At 37.8% G+C, this 15,423-nt stretch overlaps 1 protein-coding gene across 6 annotated transcripts in view; it reads right to left on the reverse strand.

Moving 5' to 3' along the window:
• The window catches only part of LOC116549643 (cytochrome b5 reductase 4), a 113,850-nt gene that overhangs the window by 63,263 nt on the left and 35,164 nt on the right, over positions 1-15,423 (reverse strand). For all 6 annotated transcript variants that reach the window (XM_032275364.1, XM_032275361.1, XM_032275358.1 and 3 more), the window contains exon 4: positions 3,346-3,427. In XM_032275364.1, coding sequence (XP_032131255.1) covers positions 3,346-3,427 — 82 coding nt within the window. The remainder of the gene's footprint in view (positions 1-3,345; positions 3,428-15,423) is intronic.

Here is a 15,423-nt window from a genome sequence, read left to right on the forward strand (position 1 = left end):
CTGAGACTGTACTATATCACTGAAAAATATGATCACTTAAAAATATGGCATACTAATTTTTTTAAAGTACACTTATGGTCTAAAACAGCACTGTTTAAACATTATAATGCAAGCCACAAGTATAATTTTAAATTTCCTAACAACCAGATTAACAAAGTAAAAAAAAAAAAAAAAAGTTACATTTAATAATATATTTTTATTTAACTCAATATATCCAGATTATCATTTTAACATGTAATCAAGTAAAGATTATCAGATATTTTACATTTTTTTTTCTCTTGAAATACACTGTGCCCTTTATCTATAGCATGTCTGAATTTGCACTAGGCATATTTCTAGTGCTCGATAGCCACATGTGACAAATAGCTACAGTAACAGCCAAAGAATAAGGGCAAAGAATGAGCATTCATTTTTCATCTTTACCAGATAATGAAGTATTCCACAGATATAAATTATCAATAACTGAAGTTTACCTTTTCAAGTAAAATTTATCCTTTCATTCATTATTAATACATCTTTTTAAAGCATAATACACACCACAATACTATTTTATTATTTTTTAAAATTGAGATGGAGTCTTGCTCTGCCACCCAGGCTGGAGTGTAGTGGCGCCATCTCGGCTCATTGCCATCTCTGCCGGGATTAAAGCGATTCTCACGCCTCAGCCTCCTGGGTAGTTGGGATTACAGGCTCCTGCTACCACGCCCGGCTAATTTTTTTTGTATTTTTAGTAGAGACGGGGTTTCACCATATTGGCCAGGCTAGTCTTGAAGTCCTGACCTCAGGTAATCCACCCACCTCAGCTTCCCAAAATGCTGTGATTACAGGTGTGAGCCACTCTACCTGGCCTACCATAATACTTTTTAAACGAAGGATTATGATAAATACAACTCATTCTTTGCTTGATAATAATACAACTGTATTATGTTTTATATTTCAAGTCTGTTAGCTTTTCTGGCTTCTTCCTAGATACCCAGGTGTTTTACCACTGCCAGACTAGAATCCATCAGATGAACTGAAAACTAACTTCCCAGAGCTGTCCAACTGTGGGATGCCCAAAAAAAGTCAGGATCCCCTGCTTTGGAGGATGTGGTAGGTCACCTCATTTAAAAGACTGTTTCAAGCTTTGGGTATTAAAAAGAGCCCATGTGTAAAATTCCTCTTCAGAATATCCACCATTTCCCCAAATCCCCATGTTAGGAACAGTCTCTTTTCAGCCTTGATTTCCACTTCATCCTTTGTTTTCATCCTCTGTTCCCAGTTAATCTAGGAGTTCTAATTGTAGGGTGAACACATGCCCTGGTGTGCCAGAGAGTCAAAGTTTACCACTATTGTTCTAGCATAATTACTAATAGAGCACCCTTTCGTTCTTCAAATTGTCTTAGTTTGGACAATTATGCAGCTATCCCAGCTAGTGGTCTCTATTGGTAAGTCTTAAGCCAGCAGAGACTAATGATCAGTCCTTGCCGACAGGTGAAGGGTATATAAGTACTGTGAAAATAACACTTCATTTTAATTATTATCAATATTTCTTATTTCTGACACATTAAATCTTTCTCTTTAGCTGCTTGTCCCTTTTATGTGGTCACCTTGTTCTAGTGACCCTGGAGTTCTGACTGTATCTTTCAATATTTTACTTATTACTTGACCCCAATCCACTGCTTATTTGGTCTTTCAGAGTGCGTGCGTGCGTGCGTGCGTGTGTGTGTGTGTGTGTGTGTGTGTATGTATCTTAAATCTCTACTGGTACAAAAGTCCCATTACTCACAACCAACATTTTCTGCTTCATAAAATTCTCATCTTTGCTTCCTAATGTCTTGTAAGTTGTCTCATATTACTATCTGCTACTAGCCTCACCCTAGCAAAAAACGCTCATGATCCCAAACGGTTTTAAATATCAGTCGGGTTGTGAAGCACAAAATGATTCACAACCCCACTCATATGTCCTGTCAATAATAATAACCATATATATGTGTATTATTATTATTATTATTATTTTTAAGAGAAAGGGTCTTGCTCTGCCACCCAGGCTCGAGTGCAGTGGTGTGACCATAGCTCAATGCAGCCTTGAACTCCTCACTCAAGTGATCCTCTTGTCTCAGCCTCATGAGTGTCTGAGACTACAGGCACCACTCCCAGCTAATTTTAAAAAATGTTTTTATGTAATCAGGTTCTCACTATGTTTCCCAGCCTGGTCTTGAACTCTTGGCCTAAAGTGATCCTCCCACCTCAGCCTTCCAAAGTGCTGGCATTACAGGCATGTGCCACTGCACCTAGTCCTAATAATAAATAATCATAACTTTATTTTTCACAGAAACAGAACATCTCACATGGTAAGACACATGTCTTATAATACATGCTTGTTATGCCTGATAATTTCAGGGACACATAAAGGGGTCAAAAATAGCTTCAGCATTCTAAGTGCAGAGGTATATTCTACTTGATTTCCAGCAACAGGAATAAAAAGAAATAATCTTTATTTATTAACCTTTACATGCACTGTACAGATTGGGAAACTGAAGCTCACAGGTAGAAATTGGTCCAGCAATTGTACAGCCGATAGACCATGGAGCTAGGGTTCAGACTGTACTATTTCGATACTGCCAATCGAAGTCTGTGTCAATAAAGCCTTGAATTACAAAACTTGCTAAATGAAGTAGTGAAAGGCTCTGGCTGAAATTAATTCCTAATTTTGGTAAGAAGGTTAAGGAGTTACTCAAAAGAAACAGCTATCATTTCTTCATTGACAAGGGTTATGCAAAGTATTCCTGCTACTACAATTCCATGTCTAAAACTTTCAAAAGGTAATCTTCTGAAAGAAGCTTATTAATTAAAAAGATGACCTCAAACACCACTCAGGTTAGAGTCCCATCTCAAAGCTAGGGGGAAAAATGGGTTACACTTTAGAAAAAGTTTAAAGTAAGAACAGGGGTTATCCGTAAAGAGGGAGCAAAGAGTCGGAAGGTTCATGGCAAATGGGAGACAAGGCTGGGAAGACAAATTTCAGTGTATAACTTTTTATATTTTTTAATTTTTGAATCATTTGACTGCATTATTAAAAAAATTAAATTCTAAAAAAACTAATCTAAAAATCAACCCTAAGTGCTGTACTCTTCACACTGAACTTTCTCTAAAAAACAGTTGTACTTTTAAGGGAAAGTCACTACATGATTCTAGAGAAGAAATGAAGGAAAACCTTTGGAGTGGCTAGACCAGGAGGCCAATGAAAATGACAAAACTATAGTGATTTTAATAGATCTAGTTGCTTAAATCCAAGTTAAAAAAAAAAAAAAAAACCACATATGAACCACACATCTATGCCGGTTTAGCACCAGCATGACTTACCTTTCAGAACAGCAGGTTTAACTGCCATTCTGCCAACCAGGCATTCTTTCAGCATGGATTCATAATTGACCCAACGATGAACCTGGTATGGAAAACAAATGATGGAAAAGCAACATGACTCTAACTCCACAGGATGCTCTCATTTTAGTATGAGCAAAAGTAAACTTTCTGAAACCACTCTCAACACACACCTAAAAACTAAGAACCACATTCAATTAGTCAACCAGGGAATGACAGAAAGGCTGTACAGATAGGGATTGTTTAGAACAGTATCATCAAAGTGTTGGGACCTGTGGAGAATTCTGACAGCCTTTCAGGTCTCCATGAGGTCTCAATTTGTTTCATGGTAATACTAATAAAAAGTTACTTGCTTTTTTCAGTTTTGACATTTGCTCTGATGCTATAAAAGCAATGTTGGATAAAACTGCTAGTATCTTGCATTAATCAAGGCAGTGGCTCCAAATTGTACCAGTAATTATGTTCTTCACCACTACGACAGGGGAAGGAGCATGATGAAGATATTTAAGAATATTTAAGAATATCCTTCATGAAATAGAAAAATTATTAATTAAATTCTGACCCTTGGGTATATATTTTTATTATATTTTGTGTGACAAGATGGGAATTCTCAAAAAGTCTACTGCTATGAAGTATGATGATTGCCCTGTGATGAAACACTTAGACAACTGTTTGATTTGCAAATGGAACTGGGCTTTTTTCATGAAAGGCCATTTGCCACATGTTTACCTATGTAACAATCTGAACATCCTGCACATATATCTCAGAACTTAAAATAAACAAAAAATAAATAAATAAAATAAGAAGAAGACATAAATGCAGCCAACCAGCAATGTGGAAAAGGCTTAGTATCACTGATCATTAGAGAAATGCAAATCAAAACCACAGTGAGATACCATGTCACGCCAGTTAGAATGGCTATTAATATAAAGTCAAAAAAATAACAGAGGCTGGCAAGGTTGCAGAGAAAAGGGGATGTTTATACACTGTTGGTGAGACTGTAAATTAGTTCAACCATTGTGGAAAGCGATATGGTGATTCCTCAAAGAGCTAAAAACACAACTACCATTAGACCCAGCCATTCCATTACTGGGTATATATCCAGAGCAATATAAATCATCCTACCACAAATACACATGCACACAACTGTTCATTACAGCACTATTCACAATAGGAAAGACATGGAATCAGCCCAAATGCCCATCAACGACAGACGGAATAAAGAAAATGTGGTACATATACACCATGGAATACTATGCAGTCACAGAAAAGAACAACATCATATATTTTGCGGAAACGTGGATGGAGCTGGAGGCCATTATCCTTAGCAAACTAACATGGAAACAGAACACCAAATACTGCATGTTCTCACTTATAAGTGGAAGCGAAATGATGAGAACTCCTGAACACAAAGAAATGAACAACAGACACTGGGGCCTACTTGAGGGTGGAGGTTGGGAGGAGGGAGAGGAGCAGAAGAAATAACTATTGGGTACCAGGATTAGAACCTGTGTGATGAAATAATCTGTATAAAAAACCCTCATGACACGAATTTACCTATAAAACAACCTGCACACATACCCCTGAACATAAAATAAAAGTTTTAAAAAAATGAACAAAAACAAAGAAGGGCCATTTATAAGAACTACTAGTAAACAAACTGATTATTCAGACTCAGATATTTAACAGGTATTTTCCTGAAAATAAACTGTGATTCTACTGCTTCAAGGAAAACAACTGATAGTATTTGTTGTCAGGTGCCACTGGTGGAAATTATATTTAAAGAACCTTTCTGCAAGGCACCTTCTCAATATGCCTTAAAAGTCGTAAAATAGGCCAGGAATCATTTTAAGGTGCCATGGCTCATGCCTGTAATCCCAGCACTTTGAAAGTCTGAGGTGAGAGGATCGTTGAGCCCAGGAGTACAAGGCTGCAGTAAGCTGATCACGCCACTTCGTTCCAGCCTGGGCAAAAGAGTAAGACCCTGTCCGAAAAAAAAAAAAGGGGGCTTGAAGCATGCAGCTCTTTCACTCAGATATTTAGGAATTTACCTGAGAAAATAATTGCATATATATAAAGATGTAGGTGCCAGAAGAGTCATCACGGCACTACTTAAATTAGCAAAATATTGGAAACAATCTAAACGCCCAATTGTAAAAGACCAGTAAAGGAAAATCGATATATAATACTATTCATACAATACTATATAATCATTAAAATAATCGGCCAAATAATGTTAATACTAGAATCTTTATGGTACATTCCAGAGTAAATAAATATACACTAAAATAGTAAGTATGTGAAGTATTGAAAGAAGATAGCTGACTAGAGGCATTTCATACTCGTCTCCTCCACTAAGAACCAAGACAGTGAGTAATCACATTCTGAATAGATCATCCAAGAGAGACCACTGAAATTCAATAGCAAACTGACAAGAAATACTTAAAGGAAGTGGAGGCAGCCTATGGGGCCGGGATGCTGAGAGAGACTCAGGTTAGAGAATCTTAGCAGTCCACATTCCCACATGGACTCCTGCAATCCTAGCCACAGAAGAACCCTTCAACCTTCGCAGGCCCTGAAACTAAAATAGAGAGCTGCTGAAAGATTCTGTGATGGCACTGCTCCAGGGAGGGAGCTTGCACTGCGTTTCATAAGCTCCCTGAGACCTAAGCCGCTTCAGTAAATGTGTCATTTTAGAGCCCTACCCCAACAAAATGCACACTGTACTAGAACCCAGCAGCATCAGGACTGAAGTGCAAGAGAAGCATGGCTGCTGCCCCAGGTGTTTAGATGCAAGGAACTGCCAGCTAATGTACCATGGGCCGAGGCAAGAGCAAGGTAGCAGGGCTGAAGAACAGGTGATACACTCCTTCCCCATCCACTGGGCTAGGCTGCCTGCCACTGAGGCAGTACCATTCTGCCCAGTGGCAGGGTATCACCACAACTCCTGTCTCCCTCCATCTGAGCATTCCACTGGTAGCCTGGAGATCACCCCTGCCTACCATGCCTACCATGGCTGGCCTCAACTCCCTCTGCCTTTGCCATAGCACATTTTGAGGGCCAGGTGATTGCTCAGCCCAGTCCAACACACTGGCACCTGAATACTCCTCCCAGGGGCCTGAGCTTGGACATACCAACCTGGCTGTTACCACCACAGCTAGCACCTCCTTGCACATGCCATCTGCAGGCTTAGAGACTGGCCTGCACAGCCTATAACAGCCTCCATCAACATAAGCATGTACCACCTGGGACCTAGAGGTCACCCCGCCACTGCCACTGTCATCACCCATGCCATATCACCTGCCCAGGTGCCCAAGAACTCACCCACTGCTTCCATTACTGGGATCCAACTAGGCCACCAAGAGGCCCAAGAATCAGCTTGCCTTGATGCACTAACCCTGGTGCCAGCATATGTCATCCTGGGGCCCAGGGACAAACATGCTCAGCCCACTGCTCCCACCACCAGGACCCAAAGACTAACCTATCTGGGGTTCCAGTACCCAGCAAAACTTCACCGCAACTTCCACCAATAATTGTACCCTAAGACACTAAGGAAGTCACAGTCATCATTGATGCTGTTTACAGCTGAAGAAATCACATAGAGACTATACTACTGCACATATCCAGGATCAAAACCAAAGTGTCCTACCCCACCAACACTACAGATGCATCTACAGGAAAAAGTTCTCCTATATGAAAGCAAATTGAAAAAACTGAAAGAGGGCCAGGCATGGTGGCTCACACCTCTAATCCGAGCACTTTGGGAGGCCAAGGCAGGCAGATCACCTGAGGTCAAGAGTTCAAGACCAGCCTGGCCAACATGGTGAAACCCTGTCTCTACTAAAAATACAAAAATTAGCCGGGTGTGGAGGAGCGTGCCTGTAATCTCAGCCACTCGAGAGGCTGAGACAGAACTGCTTGAACCCAGGAGGTAGAGGTTGCAGTGAGCTGAGACTGCACCACTGCACTCTAGCCTGGGCAACACGGTGAGACTGTCTCTAAAAACAAACCAAAAAACAAAAACTGAAAGAAGTGACTGTTACACCAGATGTACAATATCAACAGGACACAGGAAACATGAAAAAGCAAGGAAATATGACACTTTCAAAGGAACACAATAATTCTCTGGCAACAGATCCCAATCAAAAATAAATTTATGAAATACTAGAAAAAGGATTCAAATGATTGATTCTAAAGAAGCTCAGTGAGGTATAACAGAATTATAAAAAACAATGCCAAAAAAAAATTCAGAATATAAATGAGAAATTAACCAAAGTGATAGATATCATGAAAAAGAACCAAACAGAAATTCTAGAACTGAAGAAGTCGTTGAATAATATACAAAATACATCCAAAGCTTCAACAATAAACTAGATCAAGTAATAAAAGAATCTCAGGATGTGATAACACCTCTTTTGAAATAATCCAGTCAGGCAAAAATAAAGAAAAAGGAATGAGCAAAACCTTTATCACATATATAAAGCAATCAAATTTTTGATATTGGGCTGAAGGTGAAGAGAGAATGAAAGGGTTACAAAATGTGTTTAGGAAAATAATAATCAAAAACTTCCCAAGTCTAGCAAAAACAATTTAGATATCCAGGTACAGGAGACTCTGAGACGCCCAAATGGACAGAATGCAAAAAAGGTCTTCATGGCATATTAGAATCAAACTGTCTAAAGTCAAAGGCAAAAGACAGAATTTCAAAAACAGCAAGAGAAAAGCATCTAGTCACCTATAAAGGAACCCCCATCGAACACCAGATTTTTCAGCAGAAACCTAATAGGCCAGGAGAGAATGGGATGATATATTTCAAAGCACTGAAAGAAAAAAACCAAAACTGACAGCCAATAAAGGAGAAATAATTTCCCAGATAAGTAAAAGCTAAGGAAATTCATTACCACTAGACTGGCTGTACAAGAAACAGTAAAGGGAGTCCAAAACCTGGAGTAAACAGATGACAATGAAGACACACAATAACATACAACTCACTGGTAATCACACAAATAAGGAAGAAAAGGAACTCAAATGTTCTACAGAAACACTACAGAAAACCACCAAACCACAATGACAATAAAAGAAAAAGGAACAAAGAACACACAAACAGCCTAGATAACAATATGACAGGAACAAAACCTTGCATATCAATTATAACCTTGACTGTAAACAGATTAAATTCTTCACTTAAAAGATACAGATTGGCTGAAAGGGTAAAACATTACAATCCAGCTATTTGTGGCTTATAAGAAATGCAATTTACCTGTAAAGACACATGTAAACTGAGAGTAAAGACTTGAAAAAAGATATTCCACACCAACAGAAATGAAAAGCAAGCAGGAGTAGGTATACTGGTATCATACAAAACAAACTTTAGGTCAGTAACTGCAATAACAACTAAAAAGACGAAGGTGAATATGTAATGACAAAAGAATCAATCTAGCAAGTGGATATAACAAATCTAAATATATATGCATCCAACAGTGGATGACCCAGATTCATAAAGCAAATTATTATTTGATCTAAAAAGAGAGATAAACTCCAATACAATAGTGGGGAGATCAAAATCCCACTGTAAGCATTAGACAGATCATCCAGAGAGAAAATCAACAAACACTGGATTTAAACTGGACTTCAGACCAATGGACCTAGCAGACATTTATAAAACATTTTATCTAGCAATTGCAGAATACACATTTCTTTCATTAGCACATGTAACATTATCCATGACAGACATATATTAGGCTAAAAAACAAGTCTTAACATATATTTAAACACTGAAATTCTCTCAAGTATATTCTCAGACCCAAGGAAAATAAATCAATACCAAGAGGAACTTTCAAAGCCATGTGAATACATGGAAATTAAACAACATGCTCCCGAATCACCATCAGGTCAAAGAAGAAATTAAGACGAAAATAAAAAAATTTCTTGAAACAAATGAAAATGGAAATGCAACACATCAAAACCTGTGGAATACTGCAAAAGCAGTATCTAAGAGGGAACTTTATAGCAATAAAGGCCTACTTCAAAAAAGTTGAAAGATTTCAAATAAACAATCTAATGATATACCTCAAGGAATCAGAAAAGCAAGAACAAACCAAATACAAAATTAGCAGAAGAAAAGAAATAATAACTGCCAGAGCAGAACTATATGAAATAGACTTTAAAAATGCAAAGGATCAATGAAACAAAAAGTTGATTTTTGAAAAGATAAAACAAAATTGATAAGCCGCTAGCTAGAATAACCAAGAAAAGAGAAGACCTAAATAAACAAAATCAGCAATGAAAAAGGAGAAAATACAACTGATACCAAAGAAATACAAAGGATCATCAGAAACTATTATGAGCAACTACAAATTAACAAACTGGAACACCTAGAGAAAATGGGTAAATTCTTGGAAACATATAACCTATCAAGATTGAATCAGGAAGAAATAGAAAACATGAATAGATCAATAACCAGTTGCATGACTGAATCAGTAATAAAAAGTCTCACAACAACAACAATAAAAAAGAATTAGATGGATTCACTGTCAAATTTTACTAAACGTAAAAAGAAGAGCAAATCACAATTCTCCTCAAATTATTCCAAAAAATTAAAGGGAATTCTCCCTAACTCATTCTACAAGGCCAGCATTACCTTGATACCAAAACCAAGTAAGTATACAAAAACAACAACCAAAATAAATAAATAAATAAATAACTGCGCAAGAACTACAAACCAGTATCATTGATAAACATAAATGGAAAATGCTCAAGAAAACACTAGTCAAATGAATTTGACAGCACAACAAAAATATAATACAACATAATGAAGTGGAATTTATACCAAGGAGTCAGGGATGGCTTAACGTATACAAATTAGTAAATATGATACATCACATCAACAGAATGAAAAACAAAAACTGTATGATCATCTCATTAACACAAAAAAGCATTTGATAAAGTTCAACATTCCTTCATGATACAAACTCTCAACAAACTAGACATAAAAGGAATAAATCTCAAAATAATAAAAGGCCATATATGACAAACCAACAGCTAACAACATATTGCACTGAGAAAAGTTAAAAGTCTTTTCTCTAAGAAGTGGAACAAGACAAGGATAACACTTTCACTACTCCTATTTAACATAGTACTGGAAGTCCTAACCAGAGCAACTGGCTGAAAGGGTAAAACGATTGGCTTTTAGTGGGGCACAGTGGCTCACGCCTGGAATCCCAGCACTTTGGGAGGCTGAGGTGGGAGGATCACAAAGTCGGGAGTTCGAGATCAGGCTGACCAACATGGTGAAACCCCATCTTCACTGAAAATACAAAATCAGCCAGGTGTGGTGGCACATGTCTATAATCCCAGCTACTCAGGAGGCTGAGGCAAGAGAATCACTTAAACCCAGGGGGGAAGAGGTTGCAGTGAGCTGAGATTGCACCGCTGCACTCCAGTCTGGGCAACAGAGCATGACACTGTCTTAAAAAAAAAGAAAAGAAAATTAAAAAGTTTGAGAAGAGAAAGAAATAAAAAGCATCCAAGTTGGAAAAGAGAAAATCACACTGTCCCTCTCAACAAATTATATTAGTTTGTATTTAGAAAAACTGAAAGACTCTACCAAATAACTTAGAGCTAATGAACAAATTCAGTAATGTTGTAAGATGCAAAATCAATGTACAAAAATCAGCAGTGTTTCTATATGCCAGTAATAAAAGAGCTGAAAAAAATCAAGAAGATAATCCCATTAATCATAGCTATGAAGAAAGAAAGAAAGAAAGAAAGAAAGAAAGAAAGAAAGAAAGAAAGAAAGAAAGAAAGAGAGAGAGAGAGAGAGAGAGAGAGAGAGGAAGGAAGGAAGGAAGGAAGGAAGGAAGGAAGGTAGGTGGGTAGGTGGGGGGGAGGGGGGAGGGGGGGGAGGGAGAGAGGGGAAAAGAAAAGAAAGCAAGCTACAGATAAATCTAACGAAAGAGATGAAAGATCTCTACAAGTAAAACTACAGAACAGTGGTGAAAGAAAGAGGACACAAACAAATGGAAAGATACACTATGCTCATGTATCAGAAGAATTAGTATTAATCAGAATGAACATATAGCCCAAAGCAATATACAGAATCAGTCTACTCCTTATCAAAACACCACTGTTATTTTTCACAGAAATAGAAAAAAAAAAGTCCTAAAATTCATATGGAACCAAAAAAACCACCAGAATAGCCAAAGCAATCCTGAGCAAAATGAACAAAGATGGAGGCATCATACTACCTGATTTCAAAATATATTACAAGGCTATAGTAAACAAAACAGCATTGTATAGGTATGAAAGCAGACACATAAACCAACAGAACAGAAGAGAGAACCCAGAAATACATCCATGTATTTACAGCCAACTGATTGTCAACAATGGTGTCAAGAACATACACTGAGGAAAGGATACCCTTCTCTTCAATAAATGGTGCCGGGAAAATTGAACGTCCATATGCAGAAGAATGAAAATGGGCTCCAATCTTTCACCATATAAAAAATCAACTCAAAATGGATTAAAGACTTAAATATAAGAGCCGAAACTGTAAAAACCACTAGAAGAAAATACCGGAAAAACACTTCATGACATTGGTCTAAACAAAGATTTTATGGTTAAGACCTCAAAGGCACAGACAACTAACACAAAAATAGATAAATGTAACTACATTAAACTTAAAAGCTTCTACACAGCAAAGGAAATAAGAGAGTGAAGAGACAACATGTTGAAGGGGAGAAAATACCTATAATCTATTTATTTAACAAGGACTGATATCCCAAAAACATAAGTAATTCAAACAACTCAAAAAAAAAAAAATCCCATTAAAAAGTTGGCAAAAAGGCTGGGCATGATGGCTCACACCTGTAATCCCAGCACTTTGAGAGGCCAAGGCAGGTGGATTACTAGGTCAGGAGATCAAGAACATCCTGGCCAACATGGTAAAACCCTGTCTCTACTAAAAATATAAAAATTAGCCAGACATAGTGGCATGTACCTATAGTCCCAGCTACTCAGGAGGCTGAGGCAGGAGAATCGCTTGAACCCAGGAGGCGGAGGTTGCAGTGAGCTGAGATCATGTCACTGCACTCCAGCCTGGGTGATGGAGCGAGACTCTATCTCAAAAGAAAAATGTAGGCAAAGAACATGAATAGACAATTCTCAAAAGATGACAAGCAGCTGATGAGTATATGAAAAAATGCTCAATATCACTGATCATCAAGGACATGTAAATCAAAACCATAAGGAGATATCATCCTACCCCAGTTAGAATGGCTATTACTGAAGAAAAAAACAAAAACAAAAACAAAAACAATAGATGCTGGTGAGGATGTAAAGAAATGGGAACTCATACGCTGTTGTTGGGAATGTAAATTAGTATAACAATTATGGAAAATAGTATGGAGATTACTCAAAAAACTAAAATATTAATAGAACTACCATATAACCCTTTGGTTAGATACTGAGTATCTAACCAAAGGAAAAGAAATCAGTACATCAGGCCGGGTGTGGTGGCTCACGCCTGTAATTCAAGCACTTCGGAGGTCAAGGCAGCTGGATCACCTGAGGTTGGGAGTTCCAAGACCAGCCTGACCAACATGGTAAAACCTGACTTAAAAAAAGAAAAAGAAATCAGTATATAAAGAAATACCTGCATTTGCATATTTACTGCAGCACTATTAACAATAGCAAAGACATGCAATCCACCTAAGTGTCCACAAACAAGGAATGGATAAAGAAAATGTGCTATAATATATGCATACAATAGAATACTATTTGGCCATAAAAAAGAATGAAACTATGTCACTTGCAGCAACATGGAAGGAACTGGAGATCATTACATTAAGTGAAATACACAGACAAAGAAAGACAAATACTGAATATTTTCACTCATAGGAGCTACAAAATTTGATCTCACTGGCATAGAGAACAGAATGATAGCTATCAGAGGCAGGGAAGGGTGCAAATCAAGATCCATGTTAGGAATATTTACCCTGATATATTCTTTGAGGACTGCAAATGCCAGGCTAATGACTGTAAATTTACTTCCCTGTCAGTGGTGAGCCACTGAGAACTGCAGAGCAAGGTGCTAAGATGATTGCCTTTAAGAAAGCTAATCTAGCTGTCATGTTACCTAAATTGGTACTGAAGGTAAAGATATCAAGATAGTATTAAAAGAATACAGCTACGGAGGGTGAACTAAGGCAGTGGGAAGACAGAAAAAGGTGTAATGTTTAAAGATGGATCATAGGATGCGGCCAGTGATTGGACTAGGGCACAATAAGAGATGAAAAACATTACTCAGGGCTTCAAGTTCCCATTACAAGAAACAGGAAACAGAAAAAAAAAAAAGAGGAAAGAAAATGACTTGGTATTATTATTTTAGGGCATAATGAGCTGAAGTACAGGGCATCAAATTGCCCATCAGGTATTTGGAAATGCAATTTAAGAGATCAGCAGTGGTATAAGAACAGAAATAGGACAATAAAGAGATTATTTACTATCATTTGAGCAGCTAAAATACTGGGCACAAGTAAATTCTCATATTGAAAAATGCAAGTGTCATTGTAGTTTCTAGTTTACTTCTGTGGTGAGCAAGTCATAAATAATCTAAACATCCCTGGTCTTATTAAAGCCAAGGGGGTTGCAATCTAATTGCTTTAAATCTAGCAATCTAGTAAATATTCTTTTAAATGCTAAAAAACTTAACAATATAGCACTTCTTGTGAATTCTCCAAAACAGGCTTTCCATAAATAAGGTCTGTATAACTTCTTAACACTCAGGAACAGAAGTAAGACTAGTCTTTATTGGAAATTCTTCCTGTGGCACAGTACCTTCAACATTAAGAGGTTACGAGGCATATTCAAGGAAAAAGTATAGCCGACAAGTTTTTAGGCAAATGTTCCTAAACCTTTCTATTTGGCTTGCATTGCTAGATAACAAATACCAGGCCAGGCATGGTGGATCAAGCCTATAATTCCAGCACTTTGGGATGCTGAGGCAGGCAGATTACTTGAGGCCAGGAGTTTGAGACCAGCCTGGCAAACATGACGAAACCCCATTTTTAGTAGAGAACTAAAAATACAAAATTAGCCAGGCATGGTGGCACAATCCTGTAATCTCAGCTACTCAGGAGACTGAGGCACAAGAATTGCTTGAACCTGGGAGGCACAGGTTGCAGTGAGGCAAGATCATGTCACTGCACTCTAGCCTGGGGGACTGAGCGAGACTCTGTCTCATAGATAGATAGGCAGGCAGACAGACAGAAAACAAATAGCAAAGGCCAACGGGAACTTGCCTTGCAACAGCAATAAAAACCCTCCAAAGAGAATGCTGTTATGATCAATGAGCAAACATGACTTCTCCAACCCAGGAAGAACATTAACAGCAAATTAGATCCTGCCATTTAAGCAAATGCAATTAAGTGCTCTGAAACACAGTGGGCCCTTAAACAACACAGGTTTGAACTGCACAAGTCCTCTGACACCTCAGGACAGAAAGACCAACCACCCCCCTGTCCCCCGCCCACCATTTCCCTTCCTCCTTCTCAGCCTACTCAAGATGAAGATGAGGATGAAGACCTTTATAACAATCCACTTCCACTTAAGGAATAGTAAATGTATTTTCTCGTCCTTATGATTTTTCTTAACAGCATTTTCTTTTCTCTAGCTTACTTTATTGTAAGAATATCGTATATAATGCATATAGCATGCATATATATATGTTAATTGACTGTTGATGTGATAAGCAAGGCTTCTGTTCAACAGGAGGCTGTTAGTAGTTAAGTTTTTGGTGAGTCAAAAGTTACACATGAATTTTCTACTGCATGGGAGAGTGAGGGTGTTGGCATCCCAATGCCTACATTGTTCAAAGGTCAACTATATAAAACAAATTCTATTTCTGGCAACATGGTCAAAAAAATCAAATTCTAAAATGGATGAGAAGGAAGGAAGGAAAGAAATCAAATTATATTTGATCAAAAAACAGCTATAATATAACCCAACCTCATTCAGGTATCTTGAAATGATAAAAATCCAATATTATAACCTGGTTAATCA

Source organism: Sapajus apella, unplaced genomic scaffold (genome assembly GCF_009761245.1).
Source record: "Sapajus apella isolate SASKATOON/1434 unplaced genomic scaffold, GSC_monkey_1.0 scaffold6, whole genome shotgun sequence".
Classification (NCBI taxonomy): domain Eukaryota; kingdom Metazoa; phylum Chordata; class Mammalia; order Primates; family Cebidae; genus Sapajus; species Sapajus apella.